General features: G+C 37.1%; 1 protein-coding gene across 2 annotated transcripts in view; it reads left to right on the top strand.

Annotated features, from left to right (window-relative positions):
• LOC127448109 (syntaxin-binding protein 5-like) overlaps positions 1-16,498 on the top strand; it is a 228,013-nt gene that overhangs the window by 163,848 nt on the left and 47,667 nt on the right. For both annotated transcript variants that reach the window (XR_007898457.1, XM_051710407.1), the window contains exons 8-16: positions 3,069-3,192; positions 4,414-4,489; positions 6,520-6,677; positions 11,469-11,541; positions 13,013-13,160; positions 13,409-13,476; positions 15,113-15,153; positions 15,537-15,754; positions 16,236-16,402. Coding sequence is in view for 1 of the 2 variants with exons in the window: in XM_051710407.1 (XP_051566367.1) it covers positions 3,069-3,192; positions 4,414-4,489; positions 6,520-6,677; positions 11,469-11,541; positions 13,013-13,160; positions 13,409-13,476; positions 15,113-15,153; positions 15,537-15,754; positions 16,236-16,402 (1,073 nt within the window). In the remaining variant the exon portion in view is untranslated. The remainder of the gene's footprint in view (positions 1-3,068; positions 3,193-4,413; positions 4,490-6,519; positions 6,678-11,468; positions 11,542-13,012; positions 13,161-13,408; positions 13,477-15,112; positions 15,154-15,536; positions 15,755-16,235; positions 16,403-16,498) is intronic.

The raw sequence follows: 16,498 nt of genomic DNA, 5'->3' as shown, positions 1-16,498 counted from the left end.
CTTTTAATTGTGATGATTTTGGCTCACATTTAACAAAAACCCACCAATTCACTATCTCAAAAAATTAGAATATGGTGACATGCCAATCAGCTAATCAACTCAAAACACCTGCAAAGATTTCCTGAGCCTTCAAAATGGTCTCTCAGTTTGGTTCACTAGGCTACACAGTCATGGGGAAGACTGCTGATCTGACAGTTGTCCAGAAGACAATCATTGACACCCTTCACAAGGAGGGTAAGCCACAAACATTCATTGCCAAAGATTCTGGCTGTTCACAGAGTGCTGTATCCAAGCATGTTAACAGAAAGTTGAGTGGAAGGAAAAAGTGTGGAAGAAAAAGATGCACAACCAACCGAGAGAACCGCAGCCTTATGATTGTCAAGCAAAATCGATTCAAGAATTTGGGTGAACTTCACAAGGAATGGACTGAGGCTGGGGTCAAGGCATCAAGAGCCACCACACATAGACGTGTCAAGGAATTTGGCTACAGTTGTCGTATTCCTCTTGTTAAGCCACTCCTGAACCACAGACAATGTCAGAGGCGTCTTACCTGGGCTAAGGAGAAGAAGAACTGGACTGTTGCCCAGTGGTCCAAAGTCCTCTTTTCAGATGAGAGCAAGTTTTGTATTTCATTTGGAAACCAAGGTCCTAGAGTCTGGAGGAAGGGTGGAGAAGCTCATAGCCCAAGTTGCTTGAAGTCCAGTGTTAAGTTTCCACAGTCTGTGATGATTTGGGGTGCAATGTCATCTGCTGGTGTTGGTCCATTGTGTTTTTTGAAAACCAAAGTCACTGCACCCGTTTACCAAGAAATTTTGGAGCACTTCATGCTTCCTTCTGCTGACCAGCTTTTTAAAGATGCTGATTTCATTTTCCAGCAGAATTTGGCACCTGCCCACACTGCCAAAAGCACCAAAAGTTGGTTAAATGATCATGGTGTTGGTGTGCTTGACTGGCCAGCAAACTCACCAGACCTGAACCCCATAGAGAATCTATGGGGTATTGTCTAGAGGAAAATGAGAAACAAGAGACCAAAAAATGCAGATGAGCTGAAGGCCACTGTCAAAGAAACCTGGGCTTCCATACCACATCGGCAGTGCCACAAACTGATCACCTCCATGCCACGCCAAACTGAGGCAGTAATTAAAGCAAAAGGAGCCCCTACCAAGTATTGAGTACATATACAGTAAATTAACATACTTTCCAGAAGGCCAACAATTCACTAAAAATGTTTTTTTTTATTGGTCTTATGATGTATTCTAATTTTTTGAGATAGTGAATTGGTGGGTTTTTGTTAAATGTGAGCCAAAATCATCACAATTAAAAGAACCAAAGACTTAAACTACTTCAGTCTGTGTGCATTGAATTTATTTAATACACAAGTTTCACAATCTGAGTTGAATTACTGAAATAAATGAACTTTTCCACAACATTCTAATTTATTGAGATGCACCTGTACTTATTTTGTATTTTTGCATTATAATTCCATCATACTTTACGATCTACATCACCTGAAGCTGTTTGGAAAGTTTAGAGTGCATCTGGACTGTGAGCTGTTTAATTCTTCCTCTCCTCAGTCAGGCGTGAGCTGCAGTGCTGCTCTCACGCATCACCATTGGAGCGTCACGATACGTTAAATGAGATCAAACGACTATTCGACAACAAAAATGTTTGTTGACAATTTTTTTATTGTCGACGTTGTCAATAACGTCGACTAACCGTTTCAGTCCTACATGCTTTATGTACAGTGTACAGTATATACATTACAACAGTATATGTAAGGAATAATTAATGATGTACTGTTGAATTATTTAACAAAAATGCACACTCAGAGGTGGTAATGTGGCCACAAGGTGCAGCTGAGTTTTTCAATGTTATTTTTTCATAATTAAATGGGCTGGAGTCAATTATTCTGCTTATAACATGGTTACCACACCTTACAACATCGTTTAGGGTTTTATCACAATGTTTTTTTTTTTTTCTGGTTTTTATCCCTAAACCGGTCTTGCTCTGATACAGCACAAGCCTTCATTGCTAGTTCGCTAGTGGCTCAAGTCTATGTGTGTGTGTGTGTGTGTGTGTGTGTGTGTGTCAGTGTGGGTGAGACAAGACCGAAAGTGAGAGAGGAGCGCAAGAGCACTTTCAACAGAAATTGAAATAAATTTAAGATAAAATAGACATGTTTGTCATTCTTATCTGATTTACTTAGCCAATGTCTTTGTTTTATTAGGTGTCATGTGTATTTTGTTGATTCATGTTTTCATGTTTTTCACGTCTTTTATTTTGAAAAGTTTAGTTCCTGTTTCATGTCATGTGTTCCTGGTCATGTGATGTACTGTTTTCCCTTCATGTTCATGTGTCTTGTTTTCATTGGTTCATTGTTTGATTATCTTGTTTAGAGTTCTGTTTGTTCATTGGTTTATGTTCTCCCATGTCCAAGTATTTAAGCCCTCATGTTTTCCATTGTTGTTTGTCAGGTATTGTGTTTGGTAACGTGTTCATGTTAAGTCAAGTTTATGTCAAGTTTAAGCCAAGTCAAGTTTATGTTTCATTCATGTTTATAGTTAGGGTCCATTGGATTTCACTTTTGTAAATAAATTGCACTTGGGTTCTTGATTTCATCGTTATCATCTTCGCCATTGCCAGCAGCCACTCGTTACAGAACATTACAGTAGGGCTCTCAGATATAACTGAAATAATTTGGCAAAGTGATATGGATCAAGTGATATGCTGTCAAAACCTGTAACTACTTTATAGCCGTGCGTTTACTGAAATATAATTGCACACCTTAGAAAGTCTGTCAACCAATCATTATCAAGCATTCAACAGACCCCTGGTATAAGGTGACTTAAGCCACACTTAGTAATGTGTCATTTTATTAAATTGCAAAATATCAAAGCAAGTGCCATTTGTATTTGGGCAGGTTAGCACAAGTACACTTTTCAAACAAAAACTTCACAAACAGATTTTACACACAAAGGCCAAATATCAAAAAGAGAAAGTCTATAATGATTTTAACTTTCTGAAACATGTGATTTCTATTATGATTTGACCATCTTTTTGTCTCTTAGGCCATTCACTCAGTAAGCTGGCATCATGATGGGAGACAGTTCATGTGCAGTCATTCTGATGGCAGTCTGAGCATGTGGAATCTGAGAAACACTGCCAAGCCTTTTCAAGTCACCTTCCCTCATGGTGAGTACACACAAAGTATAAAAACATACTAGCATGTTGTCTTGTAGTGCACAAGCTCACTTGTTCATGGGGTAATGACAAATAGGGATGTCCAAGATGATGAAATGATATCTGATATTTCCTGAGACCTACCTGGCCTTGACACACAGTTATGAGGGTCTGCAGGTGTTCTCTATGTGATTTACATGACAACAAGGGAGTCTGCATAATGAGGGGTGTCTGCTTCCAAACCTTAGTTATAACACGCTTAATAGTTATGCCTAATAATGCTCTGAGAATTAACTTGTTTGTAAGGCTGTGAAGTGTTTTATTATTATTATTATTATTATTATTTAAAAAATGTCAGCCTTCTACTGAACCTTTTGTTCTTCATCTCAGGACTGCTACAATACCTTGAAATTATTTAATTCACAAATGTAAAGAATATGTATCATATAAGTTAGTGTCTGTATGAATAGCATTTTTTTTTCTTTTTATAAAAAAATAATAGGAAAACACAATAAATGAGCGTTATGTCAGTTACCCTGAAATAACAAAATTCTTCTTCAAAGTTGCTCTGAACACTTTTGATAAATACTTTTAATCCACAACTTCATTTTCTGTTATAATGTAATATACTATCTTTTAGCTCTTTTAAAAGAGTCATCCCTGTACATTGAAAACATAATAAAATGTTTGGCTTAATAACATACTTGAATGATTACATCCATCATTCCCTGTGACACTCACACACACACACACACACACACACACACACACGAGAGAGAGAGAGAGAGAGAGAGAGAGAGAGAGAGAGAGAGAGAGAGAGAGTTAAAGACCCCTTCAGCCATGACTCACCATCTATTAGTGAAATCTGACTCTAATGTTGTCAGCAAACACACCCCCTCACCAGGTGTGATCTTTATGGAGGATGATTCAGTGTGTGGGTATGCAGTGTATGTGTGTAAGTTTGATTTGACAGGAATAAGTGATTCATTCTCAATTTTGGTCGCTAAGTTTTGGGTCCTGGACTTGAGCTCAGCGAGTTATATAAATCTCAGCACTTATAGGCTTGCACAGTGGAAAGTGGTTTGTTAATCAGAAAGTACTAGATATAACTGCCAGAAAATTCTAGGTCAGTGTGAAACGAATTAAGAAAGAGTGACACAATCAAAACTAACCATTTGGGTGTGTGTGTGTGTGTGTGTGCATGCGTGTGTGTGCGTGTTTGTGTGATTCCAGGCAAGACTCAGAGAGATGGTAGAAAGGAGTCGTGTAAACCCATTCTCAAGGTTGAGTACAAGACCTCCAGAAACAGGTAAGAGAACACACAGACACATGCACGCACAGAGACACTGGAAGCTTTATTACAGAGGAACTCTCAAAGACTTGGATTTCATAATAAAATAATGTATTTTACTGTACCTACCCCTAAACCTAGCCCTCACAGAAACCTGTTGTCATTATTAGATTTAAAGCAGAACATTAGTTAGCTGATTTATGATACTATCATGTTGGTTTTCAGCCTTTTTAACTAAGTTTGTGAGGACTTTTTTTAAAAATTACCTCACAAGCATAGCCAAACCTGTATACACACACACACACACACACACACAACACTTCTTTGTGACAAATGTGTCTAAGTCTCACTTGAGACCATTACTGCAGTTTTATCTTGTCACAAAACAATTAAAGTTTACTGACTGTTTTTAAAAAGCACATTTACCTCGGTAGAGGAGCTGAGAAACATACTTTAAAGAAGATTCCATCTTTAACTGCTGTAATATTGAAAACTGTAAGATTTTTGTCCCACTTTTTTCTTCATAATAATAATAAAAAAAGAAATCTAAAGGCCTGTTTGCACTGAAAGTGAATTCCTATTCCATAACCTATTTACACCAGTTCTCTGACAACAAAGGGAGGATTGTTATTGTCCTATAGGTCAAAATCCTTCCATCATACATGAAACAAAACCTCTCCAACCAATTGGATTTAAGCTTTTGAGTCATGTGTCTGAGTCCGGTATTCATAATAAACAGCTGTGCGTTGTGCTGATGTTCTGGTCTCTGTTGAAGACAAGGAACATAAAAAATCCATAACTGTAACAAACAAGCAGGGCAAAAAATTTATATGAAAAGCAATCGTTGTCAAAATGAAAACATGTTTAATATACATTTATACTATACCCACCTTGCACAATTTATAACAACAGCTAGCTGTAATTTTATTACAAACACCTCATTGTCATTATACTGTATGTTCATTTATCACCATATATATCACTGCAGTACAGCGAGTGAAATTAGATTTATTGGATGGCTTGTATTTTGCATTTAAGTGAGTAAAGTCTTTCTTGTCTGATGTGTTGTAGGCTGTTTTTCTTTAAAATAAGTAAAATCTGTGTTTTTCATATGGGTTATCTTGTGAAAAAGTAAGTGAATGACTGGAGTATTGTTGTCATTTTGCTCTTGGTATGAATAGACCATTCATCAGCTGTATGTTTTGCTTTTTTGTTTTGTTCTTGGTTTGAACAGGCCTTTGCTCACCTCATAAACATCACAGTTTTCTTGACCTTGTGTCATGGGGTTAGGCCCCAGTTTACAGTGCAGAAGACCTCGTGATTGTCCAGGCACTGGTTAGATTGAGGGTCAGATGTGATTCATGTATATATAATGATTGCAGAAGTTTAATTGTCATGGTTATATTAGTGGAACCAGCGATTTTGATTAAAGTACTGCACACATATTCAGAAAAATTCCTATTATTTCATGTGCACAGAGGCGGTATAAGGAGAAGACAAACCACTAATTAAGTGGCATCATTGGCAAAGACATTGCCTGGTCTTGATGACAGTAAATATTCCAGAACACATACACATTAGCCGGTCCAACCTGAAAGAAACAGACTCGATTCGTGCTTAAAAAAACTAAATTTATGATACACTGTATTTTATTGGTGGTTGTTGGCATGTGTTATTGAAATGTAGCTGGGCAAACAATTTTGGAGATTTTGGTCTTTCCTAATTCAGTTACATGGGAGCTATGCTTTCATAAGTAGAAATAGCATATTGGCATTTGAACAGACATCAGTCAAGCTGCTCTTTAGGAATCAGCATCAGCATCAGCCGTTAAAAACCCATATGGATTGAGCACTATGAATAATTCCACCTTCCTGTCGGACATGTTGTTTCAGCACCACAGACAGCTGTTTTCTAAGTGTTTGTTTTTCTGCTCTCTATTGCACAAGCCACACCAAGGAAAAGAAAGAAATGCAGAAATGGAAGAGGAGGCAGTCTTTTTCCAGTTCACTTTTCTCCATTAACATTCTTACTTACTTTCTGTCTTCCAGTAGTGAAGCCTTTATCATCTTCTCTGGGGGTCTTTCTTATGATAAGGCAGGACGCAGACCCACCCTAACCATCATGCATGGGAAAACCATCACGGTGTTAGAGATGGACTACCCAATAGTGGATTTCATGGTGCTCTGTGATACACCCTATCTCAACGGTGAGTGTGCTGAGCAGTTCTATCATGTTTCCTGCAGTGATCTACAGTACAGTAGCCTCTGTCATGTTTTGTGTGTGTGTCAGATTTGAATCTAGGTTTTAGTTCTTTGTCTCACTTTTTTGAACAGAATTTACTTAACCTCATGCTGTTCCAAACCTGTATGATTTCCTTTCTTATGCAGAACACAAAAAAGTTGTTTTAAGGAATATCACAGGCTGTCTATTCAATACAATGGCAGTTGATAGTGACTCACTTTAAAGCTTTAAAAGGGACCCAGCAATTTCATAAAAGTAATCCAAGGGTCTCCTGTGTAATGTTCCAAATTTTCTGAAGGTACAAATAGGTTTTGGTGAGAAACAAACCAAAATTGTATTAATTTTTCAGTTTAAAACTTGATGTTGCATGTTCATGAGCACTATGAGAGAATCTCATTCACAGTGGCACAACTGTAAACAACACAAGTTCTAGAGTGACCATGCAAGCCACTGTGAACTTTTATGATAATTTTGGGTCTTTTTTAAGCTTTAAAATGAGACACTATCCATTGGCATAAGGGGGAGTAAATTAAGACAGATTTTTTATTAATTAATTAATAAATTTACACTTCAATAAAACTTTATTTGTTTATTTACTTATTCATTTTTGGGTGAACAACTATTCCTATAAGTAATATAACATTTGGGTGTTTTGCAAATGCAAATGTATTTATATTTGTTCCAGTTTCATGCTTTCACTATTATTGAGATCCTCATTGTATTTGTGAAACATAAAAATCCAAAAAATTGCTTTTGATTCCAGCCTGCCCCTCAACTTATAGTTACACTCCCAAACAAACTTACTGTTCTATCAGGAAGACTCACAGATTTGAGTGAAAATTAAGAGGACATTTATTTGATGAATATAAAACAGAAATGTAATGTCTCTCTTTGGCGTAAGCCCCGTCTGGTGGTCCGAAGAAGCTGTACTCGGAACCGTCATATCCTGCCGGAGATAGGAGGCAGGGGCGAGGAGCCCACCCCCGTGCAGGACGGGACTCAACTGGTGGTGGAGGTTGCCGTGTTAGCACACTGAAATGCAGTGTGATAGATTGTGAGCAGACTTATAAGGCACTGGCTTACATGTGATTGGCTAGGGGTTACCTAGTTAATGGTGCAATGATGTACAGCTGCTAGTCTTCCCGCTAGAACTACGCTGCGCTTACATTTCCCACAGTTGATTGATTTACAAACACATTACAAATCGATCAAATCGTTATACTCTAACTCCTAAGAATGATTTGTTCACAAATTGGACGTCTTTAAAGCTGCACTACGTAACTTTGTGCTCTCTAGCGACATCTGTGTTTGAAACTTAAAATTGCAAGCAATTTGCTGAATAACAATTTACCTGAATCGTGTTTCGGCACTGCTCTTCTGACAGATGAATCTCATGATTTGAGCTTTGCCTGTGTGTGATCATGACTGGAGATATTCAGAGCCGGAATCATAACATGCTATTTTCATGTTGATGTAACGTTATATGATTAAACATTTAAAACAGAAATGTTACTTGCTTTGATGAAGATAAACAACACTTGTATTCACTTATTTTGAATGAATGAATTTTACACTTATAGCGCTTTTCTGACACTACACTCAAAGTGCTTTTACATAAAGAACAGGGGACTCAATCATCTCAATCACTACCAGTATATTTTTATATAATTTTTCAAGTGTTTTATCTACTATTAATGTTTGTATTGTTCTACACTTTTCAATTTAAAATGTGATACTCGTGATATGGCTGATATGAGTTCAATGGGAGACTTTATTATTTTTATATTATATTGTACAGCCTCAGTTGTTAATGCAAGTGAACCATAACAATACAATAGTATGTCCATGCAATGCTCACATAACACAGTAAACACATAAAACAAGGATTCAGTAATGATGGGGATAAAATATACTTTATAAACATGAAATAATATGTTTAAAAATGCAATATAGCCTAACAGTTACAAGAAGTAATTTTTTAGAAGTCATAAATATTAGAAAACATGTCACGGTATCTTCCCCCGACAAAGTAGATACATCGCGATCAGTTAACACTCGAATAATGTTCGATTAATACTAGTAATATTAGCTTCAACAACCCTTCCAGAAAACATATCCAATCATTATAGCAGGTAAACAACTTCGCCAAATGGATAACAGATAAAAATACATCCACATTGCTGTCCTGAACTGTGGGAGTGTGACTAACTGAACTGTAATTTCTTTCTTCTTTTTAACGGCTACTCGCAAACTAAAACAGTGCATTACCACCATCTACTATTTACATGGGAACAAGACAGCCGGCTCTTCTTTCCTGTGTTCATGGACATGATGTAATGACGCAAGGATGTACGCCATAAACCAGCGATTTCGCGCCAAATCGGACCTGACAGCTCACATTACAAATATTTTTTATAGGCTTACCGTAGTGTATCGGAGTAAAGTAAGAACATTGTTTTGAACACTGGTTGTTTATGTACTCAATCAATAATGGCAATTTGTTAATTTTATCCAAAAAGATCTTACATAGTGCAGCTTTAAGAGGAGATACTAAATAGTAATGACAGATTTCAGGAGTGACATCTTTGGCTCTGTTCAGTTGAGAGGAAAGGATATATCAGTGTCTTTCTCTCTGTCTCCTGAGAAACAGTGGTAGCCAAAGCACTGTCAAGTACAAGTACATGCAGGGCACGAGTTTAGGGGGGATGCGAGGGGATGACATCCCCCTTGTTGCAAGAAATACCAAAAAGTATTACCCTTGTAAAACCACCATCCCCCCTTACCATCCCCTTTAGATCAATTGTGTCATGTATTACTTAGAACTAATCATGCAAGAAATATATTTGATATAAAATTTTAATACGTATGATAAATAACAGACTATAAATAAGGGCGATTAGCCGGTCAGAATTAGCTTCCGACATGTGTGAGGTTGCCAGATTTCTATAGGTGTAATCCCTCAATCAGATCTGGACAGTTCGGATATATGCTGCCAGAGTGACGCTTTAGTCCCGTAATCTGGCAAACTTGAGCGCCTCAGTTTTCTGAAAACACTGTAAAACAGGTACGTCAGAGTTTGCGATGGGTTGACTTGTTCTTCCTAGTGTTCACATGACACTTACGCCACAAGTTTTCAAATGTTTCACGCACTTTCAAACATGGTCAAGTATTAGATTGGAGTATAAAAAAGAGAAAAATCTTTTTCATGATCATAATGTGGATTCTTTCTAAAATACAATTACAGACGGTAACAGGTGCATATTATGGCCATGTGTCCTAAGGGTCAATGAAGTGATGCTCATTTTTGTCCTGATCTATTCAATTAGAAATACATAAAAAAATATAATTCACACAAACCATTTACTTGAATACACCTCTTCTATGGTGAAAATTTTTCAATTGCTGAGTTTAAAGTCATACTGATATTTTTTCTGGGGCTTAAAGTAAAAAATGTGATGTGGTGTCCAGAGACAGTAAAAAAAAAAAAAAAAAAAGTCAAAGTCTCATTCAAATCTGAAATTCCTGAAAAAGGAAATGTTGGCATGACTAGTGCAGAATAATATTTTATTGTTATTTCTTAAAAAAATAAACAGTGAAACAATTGTTTTAAAATATGATTCATATTTTAAAATGCTTTTGTCCACCAAATCAAAATCTTTGGGTGTAACCAACATATATGTAGCCATTTTGTTGTTTATGTTGACCATAAAAACTATAAAACACAGTAAAATAGTGTTTTGTCAGTATTTAGTTTGCTGAGATAAACATTGGTACTGAGACTATTTAGTATAGACGGGCCACTTCTATTAAAATGAATGGGAGAAACTGGAATGCCCATCAGTCAACGCGTGTAGAAAGGAAGATGTTTAAAAGACATCTGATATTTATTTAGACATGTTTACAAAAAGGCACATTTTGTTCATGTGGTGTAACCCTGAAAAGAAATCTTGAATTTTCTGACTCAAAAAAAAAATAAAAAAATAAAAAAAACTTTAAAAGTTTGTTTGAAAACTTTTTGGAAATTAATGAATAAACTGTTTATACTTTCATGTATTCAAGGTGTAAAGAAAGTACTATAATACTTTTTACTTAATGGTTACACCACATGACAATGTGAAAGTTTATTTATTTATCTATTTATTTATTTATTTAGAAAAAGCTATAAAGGTTTTTCTAAAATGTATGAAACCAAATTGGACAAAGATTGCATTTTTGAGAATATGACATAAGTGTTTACATCATAACTTTGTCTACACCATCCCCCTTAAAAAAAATTACAAATCAACCACTGAGTACATGTGTGCACAATTCTTTACCCACAATACACACTGTACCAGACAGCAAACATACAGCAAGCGTGAAGTGACTTCAGTTATGGAACCCATCTCTCTCTTTTCCTCTGCTTATTTTCTCACTCAAACAAATGCACACACTCTTTCTCTCTCGGACACACACATTTTAACAGTCTGTATGGTGTTTATGAAAATTAGCTCAGTGAGCATGCAAATAATGTATCATTATGATTCCCAGCATCTCCAGAGCTGAGCGGTTACACATACAACCACACTCAAACACACATACTCGCACAAAATAATTAACGTCAGCCTGCGCCCCCCTTGGTTTCTGATGTCAACTTGTCATCAGTCCCTACTGAGCTTAAATAAAAGAGTATCCATAATGAATACGTATTCTTTTCTTGAGGTCATGGATGGTGATTTGTTGGATGGTGATGGGAATGTTGTGCTTGTGTTGACAGAGGTCCAGGAACCGTATGCGGTGGCGGTTCTGCTGGAGAAAGATTTTGTTGTGATCGACCTAACTCAGAGCAAGTGAGCAATCTCTTCTTTCTTTTTCCACTATCATACTCACACACTTTATTCTATGTGTGTATGTGTGTGTGTGTGTGTGTGGTGTGTGTGTGGGTGGGTGGGTGGGGTGAGTGGTTTACAAGGAATTTTTTTTAGGTTAGAAACTGGTAATTTCAAGGATACTATGCTATAAATGTGGTTTATGAGGACATTTCTAGTGTCTCCATAATTCAAATCGCTTACAAAACGATGTTTTTTTTTGAAAATGTAAAAATGCAGAACGTTTTTTGTGAGGGTTAGGTTTAGGGGTAGGGTTAGGGTTAGGGGATAGAATCTATAGTTTGTACAGTATAAAAATCATTATGTCTATGGAGAGTCCTCATAAGGATAGCTAAACCAACATGTGTGTGTGTGTGTGTGTGTGTGTGTGTGTGTGTGTGTGTGTTTGTCACTTTTTAAGATACTTTGTGGTGAATGTTAAGTGTGTGTGTGCTAAGAGCAAATATTACTTGAGCTGACACTGCTGCCATCACTTTGGCCAGTTTGACATCAAATATTTTCTTTGCTTCAAGGCCATTTCTGCTCAAGGGTGCAATAAAGGAAAAAATAAATTCTTACACTCAAATCTTCTCAGAACCAAACAGTTATCTATATTTTCATTTGAACTTTACATTTTTATTTTTTATTATTGTTTGGATTGCCCTTATTTTTTAAAGACACTTTGAGCTTATATTATATTGAGGAAACAAAACATGGCTGTGCTTTACAGTAATTTTACAATAGGTAAGGGGTGTTAAAATTGTAGAGCTTTCTACGGAGATTAAAACAAATTTTTAGAAAAATATAAATTGTTTGTCATTTTTATCCAACTTGAGCAATGCCTTTTTCTGGTTTATTTGCTCTGGTAGACTTTATAGCTCTTTGAAGTTCAGTTAATGTAAAACTTTTTAACACTTTGGAATGAACGTGGTTAAGTTTAATATCAATGAAACTGGAAGTACTTTATAGCCATGCAGTTTCAAAAAATGTATCAACACCATAGAACAACGTTCAGCATTTTTCAATGAGAATCAAGAAATGAGAAATCATTGACTATATTAATTGAGCCATTATTTCTTGGACATATGAAAGTGATTCAAATTTAAAATAGCAGCAGTGTGTTATTCCCTGAAGCATAAGGTAAGGAAACAACAAATGGATTTTCTTCAGGTATATCAGACAAGGAGCCTTCCGGATTGTTTTATTCCTTTATGGAGCTTTCACACACAGTAAGTTTGGAGACCCCTGCTGTAGGGTGTTTTCGGTTGCTTGTAGCAACTTGACACATTAAAACAGAATTCAATAGATGTGCGGTCACAGGTACATGTGTATATTGTGTGTATATTTTACAACAACTTTGCATGTTTCCCAACCAAAATTGTCAGTCAGAATGATCTGTTCTAAAAATGACTGTTATTCATTCAGAAGTGTGTCTCTTTCCTTCTTATTTCAGTTTTCCTATTTTTGAGAACCCCTACCCCATGGACATCCACGAGTCTCCAGTCACATGCACGGCTTACTTTGCTGACTGCCCCCCTGACATCATACCGATACTTTACTCCATAGGAGTCAAACACAAAAAGACTGGCTACAGCCACAAGGTTTGACAAAATCAATAACTTTCTCGAGTTTCCAGAACATTTCTTTAATATTTCTTGAGAAATAAGTTCTATTTTATTCTATATTATATCTATATTTTATTTTCTATAAATAGTTTTCTATTTTGTTCTGTTTAGTTTTAGTTTAGTTAAGTGTGTGTGTGTGTGTGTGTGTGTGTGTGTGTGTGTGTGTGTGTGTTGTTTTTGTGCTTTAGAAGTGTTTTACCGTGTTATTGTATGTTTGTGTTAAGGAGTGGCCAGTCAGCGGTGGCACATGGACGGTCGGTTCGCAAACATATCCAGAGATTATCATAACAGGGTGAGTGTGTGTGTGTGTGTGTGTGTGTGTGTGTGTGTGTTTGTTTGAGAGCTTGTGCTTTGCATTTCCAACCTTGAGCTGTGGCTAATAGTTCAGTCAAGGCTAAATGTCAGCATTAAAGATTATTTTATTTATTATTATTTATAGCAGGGGTGCTTAAAGTTTTATGGCATGAGATTTACAACCCGAATTCTGAAAAAAAGTTGGGACAGTATGGAAAATGCACAAAATGGAGTGATCTGTTGATGATATTCACCCTGTGCTATATTAAAAGCACTACAACAAGACATTATTTGATGTTTTACTTAAAACATAAGCGTTTGGGCACTGAAGACACAAGTTTGTTAAGTTTAACAAGATACATTTTCCCAATCATACATTATGCCGTTCTTTGGCTGCGCAATTCTACGGGGCCTTCGTTGCCATATTTTGCACTTCATTATGCACAACACATTCTCAACTGGAGACTGGCAGGCCAATCTAGCACACACACTCTCTGTTTATGCAGTCATGTACTTGTAATCCAGCAGTATGTGGTTTGGCCTGTCCTGCTGGAAAATGCAGGGACATCACTGGAAAAGATGGTGTCTGGATGGCAGTATATGTTAGTTTAAAAACTAAATAAGCCTATGATGACAGGAGCAGGACAGAATATTAAAATCCACGTAGACCTCTACCTGCTGGCTTTTGCGGGTGGGAGTGGGATAAAATGATAAAGTTGCGGGCGGGAGCGTGACAAACTATGACATTTTTTGCAGGAGCGGGTCTGAAAAATCCATCCTGTGCAGACCTCTAGCACGCACACAGAAAGAAGCTGCCTGTCAGTCAAACAGTGTGCAGGTGGGCGTATTTCCAAAACATAGGATGGCAGGGGAAGAGTAATTCATAGTCATGAGGAAAGTGATATCTGATTGATCAGAGAAACTCTACCCTGACCCTTCCCCTAAACCTTACTCTAACCATTCAGGGAGACTTTTCTACATAAATATCATTGAGTCTTCCCCTGCCATCCCACTGTACATTTTGGAATTCTCTGCACAGGGGAGCCAAAATAAGGAAAAAAAGAGACTGATCACTGGCTGATTGCGATCGACGCAATGAGCGCCCCTGATTTAATATAAATTAATTTGACAAAAATGGCAGTTTTAGCATTAAAGCTAGATTATTTGGATGTATTTCAGCAGCTTTCAATCAGATTAGAGTTTACCAGATCGAGAGTTTTATATGCAATATGCATCAGACTGTGGGCTGTTCATAAACGTGCTTTACTTGCAAAGCATCCGGTATACAAACCAATATTTGCCTGTTGATTAAAGTGAAACTTTCTGCACAAATATGGTCATTTAAAGTATTTTAAATTGCTTCAAAACTCTATATTGAGATTGTTATTGTTCTGAAGTGTGCATTGATTGTTTTAAGTCAATAATGTCTAAAATGTGCCCTTCCACTTTGCTTTTATTGGTAAAAGTATCGCACTTTGCAGCTTTAATTCAATAGCTCTATTGACCCTGCATGTTGTTTCCCTTGCCTCTCCTTTTTCATAGCTGTCATTCCTTGCTTCCTCTTAAGCAGTTTGACATACACTCATTCACTCATACCATCACTCTTTGACCTTTCTCTTTGTTGCCCTGCACAGACACGCAGACGGATCGATAAAGTTTTGGGATGCCACAGCAAGTAAGTGTCTTTGCTTCTAAGAGCTTGGTCCCCATCTCAGTGTCAAGCTGTTTCTGTCTCACTCTTTCTTTCCGCTGCCATGATTCAGATTAATAACATCACTTGACACTTTCCAATATGATTTTACATTTCCAATTTCATTCATTTAAAATCAACAAACAATATGCTGAGCATTTTGAAATCCTTGTTCCTCAGCAGTGTCATAATGGATACATTTCACTCTAATTATTGTCTAATTAAACTTTTAGTACTTAACAACATTGTGTTTTTGTCTTAACAACATGTGCATCACATTCACTATATTATTATGCCTTTGTATATTTTTATAACAGTGTAATAACAATGAATAGATGTGATTAGCTAATAAACACTGTCTGTATCAGTCACACTGCAGATGTTGTATAAGCTCAAGACGTCAAAGGTGTTTGAGAAGCCCAAGAGTGGAGAGGTTGGGCGTAGTGCCGAGCTGGTGGAGGATGACCCCTATGCCATTCAGATGGTCAGCTGGTGCCCACAAAGCCGTATCTTTTGTGTAGTGGGCATCAGCGCCCACGTCATTCTATACCGCTTCAGCAAGCATGACGCCAACACCACTATCACTGTGAGTTGGGAAAACGAGTATGCCTTTAAGGCACCACACAAGTCACAGAAAGAATTTTCACACTTGGTCTGCTTTATAAGTATTCTTAAGCTTTTTAATTGTCAGTTGCCACTGTCCTGGGCTGTGTTTCCCAAAAGCATCGTAAGCCTAAGTCGATCGTAAAAACCATTAGTGCCAATGCTCTCTATGGTCAACTTAAGCTTAAGATGCTTTTGGGAAACGCAGCCCTGCAAAGTTCAGTTCCAACTCTGCTCTTACACATTTGCCTGTAATTTTTGAGTAATCCCGAAGGCCTTGATTAGCTTGTTCAGGTGATTTTGATTAGAGTCGGAGCTAAACACTACAGGATGATGGCCCTCTAGAAACTGAGTTGTATAACTCTGGTTTAGACATTGATACATTTTATTATGTTCAAGAGTTTGAGTACATACTACAGTATTGATTCATCAGATTATACTTTAACTGTTTATTTGTGTCCTAGTCCCTAGAGGTGCGACTGCAGTGTGAAATGGAGGATGTCATCTCTCCATCCGATACAGAGAATACCCCATATTTGTCTGACACTTGTGGTCACTCGCCCCAGCCTCAGCCCCCTAGTCCCCGAAGCAACACGCCGGACAGTGTGCGGGACAACATCTCTTGCCTCAAGTCAGACATCGTGCTGTTTACAAGATCACATAGCAATATCAAACTACTCATAAGTCTCAAAGTCTTTGTTTTTCCACATAGTAATTTCTTGGGAAA

The sequence above is a fragment of the Myxocyprinus asiaticus genome, chromosome 11, assembly GCF_019703515.2.
Source record: "Myxocyprinus asiaticus isolate MX2 ecotype Aquarium Trade chromosome 11, UBuf_Myxa_2, whole genome shotgun sequence".
Taxonomy (NCBI): Eukaryota; Metazoa; Chordata; class Actinopteri; order Cypriniformes; family Catostomidae; genus Myxocyprinus; species Myxocyprinus asiaticus.
The sequence above is the reverse complement of the archived record's forward strand: the minus strand, read 5'-3'. Positions and strand labels throughout refer to the sequence as shown.